The sequence below is a fragment of the Oratosquilla oratoria genome, chromosome 7 (genome assembly GCF_046742065.1).
Source record: "Oratosquilla oratoria isolate Oo_2021 chromosome 7, ASM4674206v1, whole genome shotgun sequence".
NCBI classification, from domain to species: Eukaryota; Metazoa; Arthropoda; class Malacostraca; order Stomatopoda; family Squillidae; genus Oratosquilla; species Oratosquilla oratoria.
The window spans coordinates 61,050,274-61,066,429 of record NC_134783.1 but is presented as its reverse complement, the minus strand read 5'-3'; the positions used below and the strand labels follow the sequence as shown (position 1 = coordinate 61,066,429).

At 39.3% G+C, this 16,156-nt stretch overlaps 1 protein-coding gene across 1 annotated transcript in view; it reads left to right on the top strand.

Annotated features, from left to right (window-relative positions):
- The window catches only part of LOC143027180 (uncharacterized), a 99,726-nt gene extending 89,230 nt beyond the window's left edge, over positions 1-10,496 (top strand). The window contains exon 10 of the mRNA XM_076188328.1: positions 10,144-10,496. Coding sequence (XP_076044443.1) covers positions 10,144-10,239 — 96 coding nt within the window. The 3' untranslated portion in view covers positions 10,240-10,496. The remainder of the gene's footprint in view (positions 1-10,143) is intronic.
- The last annotated feature ends 5,660 nt before the right edge of the window (positions 10,497-16,156 follow it).

The window sequence follows — 16,156 nt, the reverse complement described above, 5'->3', positions numbered from 1 at the left end:
CGACAAGCTAAAGCCTGTTGGCTACCCCCCTACCACCCACTACTCCCCCTCTCCTCCCCTCCCTCCCTCCTGCATCAGTACCCGTAGGTTGACATGTAACCACAGGCAGCCACCCACGGCTATCCCCTTGCCCCACACCTTTGTTTGAGCAGTTCCCAATGTACATAATGACAGCGTTATTTGAGGATCGACTGTATATGGTAAAATAGAAAACAGTCACCACAAATGTTTGCGATGTTGCCGCATGTGTGCGTATGCGTGCCCGACTTGGCGCGAATTTTAAAACGGTTCTCTACATTTGAGATGGTTTTGAAATAAAATCCGCGTATGATTGAATCCGTGTTATTTGAATCCGCGTTATTTGAGGGACTCCTGTAATACTAAACTCCCTACACAAGCAGGATGTAAACGAACACTTTGTAAGGGTTGTAGAAAAGATTTATATGAAAGGTACTGCTGTAATTTACCTAGTTGTATTATGCGGGAAGGGAGCTATGCTCGTGGTGACCCGTCTTTGTATTGTGGTAATTGTTGGGGAATTATAGTGTTTACCTTAGTTCGGTGATATCCCTCAAAGTATTAATTTCTTTCGATTCAGGAGCCTTTCCTGAAACTTTGAACCATGCCTATCATAACGTTAAATAAGATGTGATTAAACTCCCCTCCCTTTTATTTTGTATATTAATTCTATGTTACAATTTCGGTTTAATAAATTGGGAATTACTTTGAGAAACTGCACAAGGTAAAAATTAACCCGTGGCCTTCTGAGCTCTTTTTGAACTTGAAAGAATCCCTCGGAACAGTGCGTGCTAACGTTGGAACTGGCAGATTACCCTGAGCTCAGGACGAAGAAGGATCTCTCTTTTTTGGAAACCTTCCGCCTTGGGACCACGTCATTAGTTCAGAAGGTCTACAAGTTGACATTTCTGAGTTCTTAAAGGAGAACTAAATTCAGAGAATTCTATGTAGGTCAAAACTACCCCAAAACTTCTACCCCAAAAAAGGAACTAGTTTGTTACAAACTCCCACAAATCATGTAAAATGAAAATATAAGAAATATATGGAAAGTATTAAAAGATCCAGATTGTCATTCAATAATCAGTTGAAAGAGAGAGGGGAGGGGGGATCAGAAATGACTCATTTAAATCCCCTAGGAAAGAAATAGGGAAAGGATTATCTATGTTATTGCTTCTTAAAGATTAAGGAATTTACCTTTCAGTTCAAAATGTCAAATGACGAAGAGTTGACGCTGATTATTAAACTGCATTTTTGGTGTTTTTAAAATATATGAAAATCATACAAATTTTTAAGATATAACCATATTTTATTAATTAAATCTTCTGTTATCTTGGGGAACACTTGGCTACCTTCCAGGGCACACTGTTCGAGAAACACAGGACTAGAGAGCTAAGGATAGCAAATACAGTGTTTAGGGAGAACGTCAAGCATAAGTTCATATGGGAGAGTGTGATGAATGGAACGGTTGTAGATCGGGCTTTAATGGACCATATAGTGGTAACCAGGAGAAAAGTAGGAAGAGTTTTGGATGTACATGTTCTAAGGGGAGAGAGTGGGAGAATATCGGATAATTTTTTGGTGGAAGGTAAGTTGAGAATGGAGGATAGATGGAGAAAGAGGGAAAGGACAGAAGGTAGGGTGCTTAGAATAAATTGATTAACTGAGAAAGAAAAGGAGAAGGAGTACAAGAAGAAGCTGAGAGAGGAGTAGGAGAGAGTGAAGGATAGAGTAAAACTAGGAGTTGTGGAGGAATGGTGATGTTTCAAGGAGGGAGACACAAGGTGTGCAAAGATGGTATGTGGAACAAGGAGGATGGAAGGAAATAGAAGGAAAGGTAGTGAGTGGTGGGTTGATGAAACAATAAAGGCTGTTGAAGAGAAGAAATGAGCATTCACAGATTGGTTACAGAATAGGATGAGATCATCAAATGAGAGATACAAAGAAAAGAGAAGTAAAGCAGAGTAAAGGAGGCAAAGAGGAAAGCAGATATGAAATGAGGTAAGAGTATGACAGAAAATTTTGAAAGTAATGAAAAGATGTTTTGGAAGGAAATTAAGAGAGGAAAGGAAGGTGAATTAGAGAAGAAAACGTAAAAGATGCAGATGGAGACATGATAATGGAAGAGACAGCAATAAAAGGAAAATGGGCAGAGTATTTTAAGGAGTTGCTAAATTACAAAGGTGGAGCATCCTGATAGGAGACATTTTGGCCCATAACTAGGTCAGATGCGGAAAAAATATAATAATGATAAAAAAAAAAAATAATAATAATAATAATATTAAAAAAAAATAAAAAATAAAATAGATAAAATATAATAAAAATTATAATGATATAAATAATAATAAATGAAATGAGTAAATGCATAGGTATAGTTAAATAATAAACAAACAAGTAAATAGTAAATAATAATAAATTGACAGATAAATAATAATAAATGAAAATCAAGCAAATAATAAACAGACAAATAATAAAAAACAAATTAATAAATAAAATGTGAAGGAGGATAGAGAGAGAAAGGTAGTTGCAGTGGGAAGTGCTAAGAAAATGACCATGATGAATGAGGAAAGTGGAGGAGAAATAAGGAAAGACAAGGTGAAAGCAGTTATTAAAATGATGAGAGCAGGTAAGGCACCTAGGCTAGATGGGTGTCTTGAGGAATATCCAAAAAAGGGAGGTGCAGTGATGGTGGACTGGCTGGTGAAGTTGTTTGTTTATTTAAAGAGTGCTGGAGGACTGGGGGAGTGCCTTTATAGTTTCGCTTTACAAGGGAAAAGGTAACAAATGTGAATGTAGTAGTTTCAGAGAGATCAGTTTGATGAGTGAAGTTGGGAAGACTTATTGGAGGGTTTTGATTGAGAGGATTAGAAGAATAACAGTGAGGAACAATGTGGGTTTAGGACAGGTGGGAGTTGTGTGTATCAGATTTTTCTTTTAAGGCAGATATGTGAGAAAGCTTTTAAGAAAAGGTAAGGATGTTTTTTGGACCATTATGGAATTGGAAAAGGCTTATGACAGGGTAGAGAGGAAGTCACTGTGGCAGGTATTGCAGATATATGAACATAAGAACATAAGAATGAAGGAAACTGCAAGAGACCATAAAGCCTATACTAGGCAGTTCCATGTCTGTTACCACCTGTCATCCCCATCCATAAAGTCATCCAACCGTTTCTTAAAACAACTGATAGTTTCAGCACTCACTACATAGTTACTATGTCTATTACATTTGTTGGCCACCCTATTAGTAAACCAGTTCTTGCCTATTTCCTTCTTAAACCTAAATTTGTCCAGTTTAAATTCATTATTGCGAGTCCTGCCCCGTTGTCTTAATATGATGACCTTGTGTGCATCACCCTAGTTAAATCCTTTGATCCACTTGTACACCTCTATTAAATCACTCCAAACTGCATCTTCCCAGAGAGTGTAAGTTAAGGTGCCTAAGCCTTTCTTCATAAGGTAAATTTCTGAGCCCATCTGATAGGAGGAAAGCTGTTAAGAGCAGTCAAAAGTTTTTACAAGAGTAGTAGAGCCTGTGTTGGAATTAGAAATGGAGGGAGGGAGTGGTTTGAGGTAAAGGTTCAATTTATACATGGATGGTGTGGTGCAAGAGATAAATGCAAGAGTAATGGGCTAGGGATTGGAGAGCATTAAAGAAAATGGAGAAAAGTGGGAGATAAGCCAGTTGTTGTTTGCTGATGACACTGTATTTGTGGCAGGATCAGAATTTGTGAAGGTGTGTGAAAGAAGGAAGCTGAAGATAAATGTGGGTAAAAGTATGGTGATGAGAAGTGAGTATTAAGGGAGAGAGACTGGAGGAAGTGGATAGCTTTAGACACTTGGGTGTGAATGTGGTGAGAAAGGAAGGAGTGGAGGTGGAGGTAGCATGGAGATTGAGAGAAGCAAGTAAGTGCCTTGGTGGATTAAAAAGTGAAATGAGAAATAGACACTTGGGAATGGATGCTAAGAGGAGATTGTATGAAGGAGTGATTGTGCCACAGCACTGTATAGGGCAGAAACATGGAACATAAGAGAGGAAGTTTAAATGTGTTTGATATGAAATGCCAGAGAAGTATGATAAGGGTTACTAGGCTGGAGAGTGGGGGTGGAAAGGGAGTTGGGACACAGTGTTGATGAATGAGTATTGGGATGGTTTGGACACATGGAAAAAATGAGTGAAGAAAGAGTAATAAAAGAGGTGTGGAAGGCAGAGTTGGAAGGAGTGAACATGAGGGGGTGACCAAGGATGAGATGGATGGATGGGATAAAAGGGTCATTGGGAAAGAGGGGAATGTCTGTTGAGGAAGGAAAGGAAAAGACAGGAGATAGGAGTGAGTGGAGAATGGTTGTGTATGAATGATGCTGTGATGCATAGAAGGTAGTGGTTGGGGGATGGGGGTTGAGGGAGTAAGTGTAAGTGATATTTTGACATAGCTCGAAGGGATTTCTCCCCATCCTCTATTTTTCTGCATGAGGGGATGGAGAAGGGGGGTCACCAATTAAATGAAGCTGTCTTGCTGTGGATGTGTTGTGTCTTGCTACATTGTTTCTGATCTTTCTGATCCAGGGCAGTGGGTGAGATGGAGGGATGACTTTTCATCTAAGAGGAGCCAAGAAAAGAGTGAGGGAGGGGTGGTGAATTGGAGTGGAGTATGTGAGGATGAAATGGGTGGGAGTGGATTTATGCCTTTGAGTTTGACTACCACCCTTGTAAGGGGGAAAAAGCTGTTGGTATATGGTATGGTATGAAATAGGAAAGGACAATCTTCTCCAAACAACTACCACCCAGTTGCATTTATGAAGGGAGCAGTGTCAGGTGCCTGAATGTGATGGTCCTGCAAGATGGACAGCAAAGCTGCCCATTTTCAAAACCTGTCATCACTTTCACCTCCATCAGGTTCAGCCCAAACACTTGGTCTCCAAACTGGGCCCAAAATCTCTACCAACTTCAGCTGTATTTCTTATGCTTTTTCACACATGGTGAGCTGACAGCTAGTGACTGCTCTCTTCTCCTTTCAGTCTTCAACCAGTGACATAGAAACAGTCCCATATTGATACGACATAGACTACAGTTTAAAGTTTCTTCACGAAGAGATCTGTTTGAGATTTTGAGGACCATTGTCAACCACTGTGGGACCACAGGTTTTCTATGTGAAACTTGAGGCAACACCATTCTCTCATATCATCCCTTCAAACAGGATTCCAAACTAGCTGCAGCACCATAGACATCTTAGTGTTAATGGAAACAATAGTCCACATGGCATTTGCCAACAAATATTGTGTCTATGCTGTATTCTTTGACTTGGAAAACCCATGACATGGCCTGGAAATGGTGGATCCTATATAAGCTTTACCTACTATGATTTCAAAGAGCTATGCCCTCTTCACACCCCAATTCCTAACCCATAAAACATTGGGTATGCATGGAAATAATTCTATCCACACCACATACTGAAAAAGAATGAGTCCTCTGAGTAAGTGTCATCAGCATTCTTTCCACCATAGTTATAGATGACATAGCAAAACAGATCCCCCAGAATAACTACCAGCCTCTATGTCAATAATCTGACCCCAGCAAAAAATGGCAAATCTGATATCAATACTGGAAATGACTAAAAATCCATCTATAACAGCACCTGATCATATCCACTGCCCTAGTTAACTCCTCCAATATACCTCACCTTAGCCACCTTAAAAAAATCTGAAATCATCTAATAAGAATCAATCAAAGTGGCCTTCGAGTACATGGGTGAAGAAATGGTTAAAAAATAGTGGTTACACTAATAAGACCTAAACTAGAACATGCTGTAACACTATGGGCACCTAGCACATAAAAGAACATAAGAAAATTAGAAAGAATCCAAAGAGCTGCAACAAAAATGGCACCTACACTATCAAATCTGACATATGAACAAAGATTGGAGAAATTACATCTATCAACACTGGAACAGAGAAGAGAAAGAAGTGATATGTGAACCATTTACAGAATTATGAAAGGGATGGAAATTCTTGATAGAGACAACTTATTAAAATGGGACAGAAGAGAAACAAGAGGACATGAAAAGAAACTAAAGAAGGGCAGTTACAGAAGATACCTGAAAAAGAATAGCTTCCCACATAGAGTGATTGATGTCTGGATCAAACTAAACAGAGAAACAGTGAGTGCCAAAACTATACACAATTTTAAGAATAAATTGGATGTGGAGAGATACAAAAACGGGTCAATATGAGCATAGCTCTCATTCCGTAAAATACAACTAGGTAAATATCAGCTCATGCAGCAGGTACCAGTATATACACTGATGGCTCCTGCTCAAACTGTGGAGGTTACACAGAAGTATCCCCAACAGAAATGAGATATGGATCTTCACTGTTGAGCTTTGTCATTCTTGCTGCCCTACATATTATCCACAACTCACTCCCAGTATCTTGTATAACCATATCAAATTCACAAAGTACCTTACAAGCAATAACCATCCTCAAGTCCTGTGGTCCACAAAATCCATCTCCATCTTTTTCAAATCTGTATCCTTCTGCTGGGTGTCATCTCAGGTTGACATCCTCAGCAACAAACGAGTTGACAAGGCAGCTCAAAAGGTGGCATCCACTCCAGTAACAAAAATAGACTATGATCTATTCCTCTAATGAACAACGCTAAACTTCTGGTAAATATACTGGGAACAACACCCATCAAACCTCTTTAAAACAATCAAACTCGAGATCTATGGCCCTTATATCCACATAACTGTTTTGAAAATGCTCTAGTTCAACTAATAAAAGGACATTCCCACTTCACATGTGACCTCCTCATGACAAGAAATTACTGTCACCTGCCATTACAAAGCTCTTCACACCATATTACTAGATTTTTTCTTTTTTTATTTGTCTTGCTGCACTATTTCTAATCCAGGCAATGGGTGGGAGACAGGGATGACCCTTCATCCATGAGGAGCTAAGGTAAGAGGGAAACAAAGGTGGTGGATGGGAGTGGAGTTGTATTTACCTAGTTTTACCTAGTTGTATTTTGCGGAAGAAGAGCTATGCTCGTAGGGACCTGCAGTTGTATCTTTCCGCATCCAGTTCTTTCTTAAAGTTGTGTATAGTATTAGCACTCACTGTTTTCTCTTTCAATTTATTCCATGTATCTATCACTCTATGTGGAAAGCTATTCTTTTTCAGATCTCTTCTGTAACTGTTCTTCTTAAGTTTCTTCTTGTGTCCCCTTGTATTTCTTCTGTCCCATTTAAGTAGATCATCCCTGTCAAGGATTTCCATCCCTTTCATAATAATTCCCTTATAAGGGGAAGCCCTTGGTATATAGATAGACTACTAGAATGTCTGATTTACACAACAGTCCCCAACAACCACTTACTGGGTCAGAGGGGGGGAAAGGAGAGATCGGGGACAAAGGAAGGGGAGTACTAATCGGGGGTAAGGGCAGAGGGAAATTGTGAGTGGGTGAGGGTGCTGGCTGTGGTTGGGGAGGTGGGAGTGGAGTTACTGGAGGGCAGGTAGAACATGTCCAAGTGTTTGTGTATTGGTTTGTGTCAGCAAGTGCTGTGCAATTGAGGTAGGTCCAGTTTTTGCATAAATTGCATTGAACTGAGCACTTTGTCTGTCTGCTCGAAGTAATGGGTTTAGAGCATGTTGGGCATGTGTATTTTGTGGTGGGCCCAGGATTGCTCTCTACATCTCCAGCTAAAAGTAGAAGAAGAGGGGTGATCGCCGGAAAATCACCCCTTGGTGCAGAAAAAACGTAATATTGCATGTTGGGAAAAAGGATTGTGGTACTCCCCAAGGTAGGCGTAGCTCCTCTTGGGGATCGGTGCCACCTGCGTAGAGCCGGTGGCCAGGGGTAGTTGCTGCCGTTTGGCCCCCAACTCTTGGGGTTGGTCCCTCTAAAGTCATTGAACGCCTAATACTTAAACTTGTCACACCACATATTCCCCTTGCTGACTCACAACACGGTTTTAGGCCACTACACTCCACAAACACTCTTCTGACAAACCTCACACAAAGAATTTTAGATGGCATCAATTCAGATAGGCCCCACCAAAGAACACAACTAATAACATTAGACATTAGTAAAGCAGGCCCCACCAAAGAACACTTCTTATAACATTAGACATTAGTAAAGCTTTTGATGCTATCCCCTGCCACAACCTAACAAATAAAATATATAACACAGACATGCACAATAACACCAAAAGATGGCTGGCCAATTATCTGGCAGGTAGGAATGCTTACGTGTCATATAATGGCCAATCATCGCACATCAGAAACATTAAGAACGGAGTACCACAGGGCTCGGTTCTATCCCCCACACTATTTAATCTATACATGCATGACTTACCCACGCCAGACACCTCAGAAATACAAATCTCTTCCTACGCAGACGACATAACAATCACATGCACACATCGTAACACAGACAAAGCTGCAGAAATAATCCAGCCATACCTTGACACACTCAACACATGGTTCATCACAAACAGACTCAAAATAGCTCCAACCAAATCTACAGCAACACTTCTCACCAACTGGACAAAAGAACACAAATACATACCTCATCTCTACATCAACAACACTCTAATACCACACACAAACACACCGAAAATTCTTGGTGTAACATACGATACATCCATGTCTTTCAAACAACACATCACAAACATAAAAAAACAAATGCACACCCAGACTTAACGCACTTAAGTCAATCACTGGAACAACATTTGGACAAAACAAAGAAACTAATATAACAATATACAAACAATGCATACGCTCAGTGTTGAATTATGCGAGTCCTGCATGGGCTCCTAATCTCAGTGAGACACACCACAACACCCCTCAAATCATACAAAACAAAGCCCTAAAAACAATTACAGGCTGTACAAATACAACACCTACAGACCATTTACACCATGAAACAAAAGTCCTCAAAGTCAAGGACCACCTCGACATGAGAGGCACACAAACACTTGCCGCAGCCACCACAAACACATCACACCCGCTACACTACATAGCAGAACACCCACACACACCAAGAAACATTAAAACAACACCCAAAGACCTTTATCACGCACAGATACTCTCTTCTCTTCCTCCACAACCACCAAATACCAGCCTCCAGAAACATATTCATAATCATATCACTCACCGCTCCATTAACACACTGAAAGACAACACACTGCTGCATGCCAGACCCCCTGATATCCACCCTTCTGAATCCTCTCTCCCACGAAAGGACAGAGTCCACTTGGCCAGACTGCGGTGCGGTCACCACCCAGCACTTCTAAGCTACCAGAAGAGGCTGGATGACCGCATTGTAAACAGCTGCCCAGGATGTAACACTTCACCCCATACCATACAACACATAATGGAAGACTGCATTATACACAATCATGCACGCAAACAACACAACATACGCTCTATAAAGGATTTGTGGGAAAACCCAGTTTCGGCTATGGCATTCCTTGGGGAGACGGGACTGCTCGGACAGACAGTCTAGGGAACGACAACAACAACAACAACAACAACCACTTACTCTGTTATTTGTCTCCTCAAACAACAATGACACTACACCAAATCCTAAGTGAAAAACACCAATACCTCTTTCATCTCTACCCAACTTCTTATAAAAAACAAGTCTCTTAACTAAATTATAAATGCCCTTGATTTACAAATCCAATACATGAAATGTAAGATAATATATGATGACAGTGCGACATTGTCCACAAAAATAAGAATGCTGATATATCACAGTTAATAACAATCAATCTTCCCCAAAGAACATCACATGAAAATGATTGGTACACAATTCTATGCAAGAGCCCTTAACTCTACTCATCACAAAAGCACAACCAACTTAATGTAACAAGAAAACTACACAAATATCTTCAATAATATTGCAATATTAATGTTGCATATGGAAATAGTGGGGGCCAGTTGAGCCTTGTTGTGGAAAAGCTGTCCCTTGCTGCATTACTTTTGACCCTTCATCCCCCCGAAAATATTGAGATGAGAGGGGAACTTGAATGTCAGTATGCTTTGACTTGGCCACCCCCATATAAGGAGGAAATGGCTACATATATTTATTCTATATATCTAATGTTCATGTAATCCTTACTTTGACAGACGGGAAGCAGCAATCATGTGATACAGAAAGCCTTAAGTCACATGGCAGATGTTCTTCTACATGTCTACATCAAACGTGTCATTGAAGCATTGTGAAGAACTTAGCAGCTTCATATCATTCTAACATACTTTAAACCATAGTTTATTACCTTAAGGTGAGTTAACATTAGAAAGGTGTCCACAGCTTTAAAAAGGAGTACTCACATCTACTGTAGAAATTTTTACATGGCTTGAAAAAAGTGTGCACAACTTTAGAATAATATGCAGAGATGATAATAATGGTAATTATGATAACAATGATTATAGTTGCCTCCTCAAATTTCACTGACTGGAAACTCACTGCCCCTTAACAGCTGGCAATGGTCCTTGGGCCCCTCCCACAGATCTGTCTGGGAAGAAACTTTGGACTGTTGTCTGTGTTGTGTTAGTGTGGGACTGTTTCTTTGTCTCCAGCTGAAAGATGTAGGAGGGGAGCAATTATTGGTTGTGTGCTCTCAATTTGTGAAAAGGTTTAAGAAACACAGTTGAAGTTTATAGACTGTGGGTCTGGTGAGGAAGTACAGATTTAGAAAAGTAAAGATGGCTTTATGAATGTGTGTACTGCTCAGCTGTGTGTGCTCATTAGATGTTGGCAACCCCATCGATGTCCAGCATGCACATGTGCACACGCTAATAGATATAATACAAAAAAGGGACAGATGGGCTGATTGTGCTTTCCTAGACTTACAAAATTCCGTCAACAAAGTACCACATAAAAAATTGTTAAGAAAACTGGAAACCAAAGGAAGTAAACTATTGAACTGGATGGAGGATTTCTTACATGGAAGGAAAATGAGGATAGTGCTCAGAGAAAAAGAGTTCAATTTGGGAAGAGGTGATTAGTGGAGTTCCATAGAGATCAGTATTGACTCCAGTAATGTTTGCTATTTATGTGAAGGACATGGATGAAGATATTTTTTCCTAGTTGTACCTAGTTGTATTATACAGGAAGGGGAGCTATGCACGTGTTGATCCGTTTTTGTATCTCGCAAGATCAAGTTTGTTCTTAAAATCTTGTATTGTGTTTGCACACACTATTTTTTCATCCAATTTGTTCCATATATCTATCACTGTGTGGGAAGCTATTCTTTTTCAGGTCTCTTCTGTAGTTATCTTTTTTGAGTCTTATTGCATGTCCTCTTGTTTTTCCTCTGTCCCACATTAGTAGGTCTTCTCTATCAAGGCGTTCTTTACCTTTCATAATTCTGTAGATGGTTAGTAGGTCCCCTTGTTCTCTTCTTTGTTCCAGGGTTGGCAGTTCCAGTTTGGCCAGTCTTTGTGGAATGTTACTTGAGCTTCTTTGCAGATGACACAAAGTTACTGAGGAAAGTGAATAATGAAATGGATTGTGAATCACTGTAGAGAAATCTGAACAAGCTTTGGAAATGGAGTCAGAAGTGGGAAGTGGACTTAAACATCAAGAAATGTAGCATAATGGAATTTGGAAAAAGTAAAAAAAAAAAAAAAAAGAATATATATATATATATATATATATATATATATATATATATATATATATCAGGACAATATAAAATCAGAACAAAGGAAATAAAGATAGTGGGATCTGAAAAAGACCTGGAAGTAAACATCACAAATTACATGTCCCTGATATACAGATAAACAAAATTATTGGAGAATCCTATAACTTGTAAGCTCAATAAAGGTGGCTTTTACTTATTTGGACAAAGAAATGGTAAAAAAAAATACTAGTCACACTAATGAGGCCTAGACTGGAGTATGCAGCAACACTATGGTCACCCAGTACTAAAAAGAATATAAAGAAGATTGAAAAAATCCAGAGGACATCTATGAAGATGGCCCCAACACTTTCAAACCTATCATATGAAGAGAGATTGTCAAAACTGGAATTACCGAGTCTGGAACAAAGAAGATAAAGAATTGACTTGCTAACCATCTATAGAACTATGAAAGGCGTGGAAGCACTTGATAAAGAAGGCTTATTTAATTGGGATAAGAGAAATACAAAGGGACATGAACAGAAACTCAAAAAAGGACAGTTATAGAAGAGACCTGAAAAAAAGCTTTCCACACAGAGTGGTGGATGTCCGCAAGAAACTGGAGGAAACAATAGTGCGTGCAAAAACTATACACGAATTTAATAGCAAACTAGACACTGTGAGATACAAAGATGGTACACCACGAGCGTAGCTCCCCATTTTTGTAAGATACAAGTAGGTAGGTAAATACACATGTATATGGAGGAGCAAGAAGTACTCCAGTGTTCTCAAACCAACTCTTGAGGAACCCTTTATTGTTTCCTCCAGATCTGAAGCAAGAGACATTCTATTATTCCTAGTGACCTGAGGATCAGGCTTCCAGTGGAAGCTGCCAGCATTTCAGGGAAAATGCCCTGACACCTGTGTCGGACAAAAGAGACTGCACTCTATGACTACAATGGAAATGGCACCTGTCCTGTGCCTGTCATCATGGCTCAAGCCAACATAACCATTTTATATTCTTCCCAATGTAAATATGGTAACCCTTGTAAATATGTACAAATTATTATTATGGCAACTCCCTGATTTTTCCTTGGAGGTTGCTCCATGTGTTTATAGAGAGAGACCACTGGAACAGTAAAGAACACTCCGACCTTGCTTCTCCAAATACCTGTACCTTATTAATGTAGATAGAAACTACAAATCTACATTCTGGTGGCAGCGGTGGGATCCGAAGCAACAACTCTACCATTCCTCTGAAGCAACAATTCTACGACAGCGGCTCCATTTGAATATAGCCATTTCACAACGCTACGATCTTCCTTGAAATCCAGCATCACTATGAGGCACAAGCCCCTCTCCCCTGCACCACCAAAGATCAATATGAGGTAACAATTCATAGCTACATCATCCAGCATCCTACTACAAAGTGAAGAGTCCTGCTTCTATGCTTTGCATCACTATGAAACACCACTGCATTGCTTCACTCCATTGTACAAGCACTACAAGCAAATCCTTTTTCATCTTACATCCTACTACAAAGCACCACTGCCACTCTTTTGCTACATCCTCCAGCATCTACTACAAGAAAAAAACCCTCTTCATGGCATTCTCCAGCATTCACAACACTAGCCGCCTCCATGCCAACACCGAAATGAGTCAGACGACCTCCTACTTCACCATTGCACGAGTTGGATGACCTCCCTTCTCCAACATCGCATCGCACTTTGCATTCCAGTGAATGTGTCCAAATCCCTCTCTGACTCGACATACCGACCCTGTACACGAAGCCACTATGCTCGATTCAAATACACCAAACATATTCCCTCCTGCTAACAATTCTTCAGAAAATTCACCTGCTACTCACAACACCACAACAACACAAAACCTTATCAACGTAGTCAAGGATGATACAACATTACCTCTCTTTAACAGCAAGAACATTCCTATAGACAACTTCCTCTCTGAGGTTGAATCAAAGAAACATCACAGATAACAAAGGCAAAATAAGTATCTTAACATCCAAAATAGATCAAAATAACATTAGCTGGTGATGTCATTCAATCTGATTTATTTGAGGAAACATACATATATCATGAATTCGTACAGCAATTTAAAAAGTCCCTTGCTGCATTTGAGCCACTTGGAGCACTTTCCCCCTATACTCTTTGGCAAAAACTTACAATCAAAACCCACACAACACAAAAGAAAAAGCGGTCAAAATAAATTTTACATTTAAAAATAAGCTCTGAGAAACCTCAGAAACTCAGACTGAGTCTCAGACAACAAAATACCATTGGAACACGTAGTCTCACTCTTGCCATACTTTCAACTACTCTCCCAATTACACCCAGACACACTCCAGAAAGCTAGCACAATTCCATTCATGCACATGTTGTTTGTCCTAGCGACAACATGCAAATATTGATGCTCCTGAAAACATTAAAAAAAAAAAAAAAAAAAAAAAAAAAATGTCTTAACAGTGATACAATTATAGGATATCCAGTGTGTGATATATGGGAAGGGGAGTGCTCGTGGATACCCAGAATGATTAATTTACAACATAAATAATGTGTAATTGAAGTGAAATGGGAGAAAATTATGATGGGGCAGAGAAACCACAAGATAGCAATCTATTGCATCACAATGTAAACATGTACCCAGAACCATCTACCAGCACAAGGGTAAAGCAAAATGCATATGTTTTATATTACCAAGAGCACAAAAAGGTTTCTACTAATAGCGACCAGGGTCATTTCTCAAAAAATTCTTTTGCAATGTGAACTCGGAAAAATTCCTAAAAATTGGTGAAGAGGTAAAAAAAGTAAACTCGGAAAAAGACCTTGGAGTGATGATCAGGAAAGACATGACACTGGACAAACATACTAATAAAATAGTCAGAGAAACCTACAATTTATTGAGGTCAATAAAAGTGGCATTAGTCTATTTGGATGAGGAAATGATAAAAAAAGACTAACTACACTAATAAGACCAAAACTTGAGTACACAACAACACCATGGACACCCAGTACCAAAAAGAATATAAAAAAATTAGTAAGAATACAAAGAGCAACAACAAAACTGGCATCAACTCTTTCCAAAATGACATATGAACAAAGACTGTCCAAATTAGAATTACCAAGTGTGGAACAAAGAAGGGAAAGAGGAGACCTACTAACTAACTATAAAATTATGAAGGGAATGGAAATCTTAGATAAGAATGACTTATTGAAATGGGACAATGGAAATACAAGAGGGCATGAAAAGAAACTAAAAAAAGATAATTACAGAAGAGACCTGAAAAAAAAAAAAAAAAAAAAAAAAAAAAAAAAAAAAAAAGCTTCCCATAAAGAGTGATATATACCTGGAACAAATTAAAGAAGCAGTATGTGCAAACACTACTCAAGATTTTAAGAAAAAACTTGATGCTGAAAGATACAAAGATGGGTCACCACGAGCATAGCTCTCTTCCCATATAATACTAGTTAAATACATAACACAAGACTCAAGACTTACATCCCATACCTGATATTGCTCATGCCAATGCTTTTTTAAGAACACAAATGTTATGTACATACTGCCACAAACCAAGACACCTTGTTAACACGTGTTACCATAGATAACTGTCACAACCAAACAGACATTGTGAACATCACGGTACATGTTTTCACATGAGTGATCATTGCCATGGGCTCTTAACACGGAGGCAACACAGACAAGAATCCCCAGATTGCTCTCCTGCTAGACATTCATGTAACACATCTCCTGCAAAGCATTCACATAACACATCTGCATGGCATTCATATAACATCTCCTGCAAAGCATTCACATAACACATCTCCTTTGTGACTACAGAATACAAAGACTCAATGCACACCAAGGACAGTTGCTCCATACCATTCACATAACACATCTCCTTTGTGACTACAGAATACAAAGACTCATTGCACACCAAGGACAGTTGCTCCATACCCAGTTATTCAATTACCAATTCCACTGATACATACCCTGGATATCCCAGATATATCTTTTCATTCCTTAACTTTCAATGCTACGTCTTGACACAGGTTCCCCAGTTAACATCATATTAATACACAGTTTCCACAACTTCTGCACTGAAACAAAATATGTCACCATTTTGGAACTCTGTAACATCAATCTTTGCAATATAGATGGTGTACCATTCCCTATCATTGGTAAATTCTCCCTAGACATTAGCTTCAGAGATGAGTGCCCTTCCATTCCAGTTACCACCTACATAGCTGATGTTTACTTTCCTGCTGATGTCCTGCTGAAGCAACATAACATAATTATTTACCCTGTTCAAAATGGCATAATTTATGCAGATAATTTCCTCCCTGCATTACCATCAGCAACTTCCTGCTAAGTCAACCACATCAATGTGGCCAAGCAGGCAGAACATGGTTTAACATCAGTTTAGTCTAACCCCCCTATTCATATTCACCATGTTTCATCACATGAGGATGCACCAGCTGCTAGCACAAATGGCACTGCCA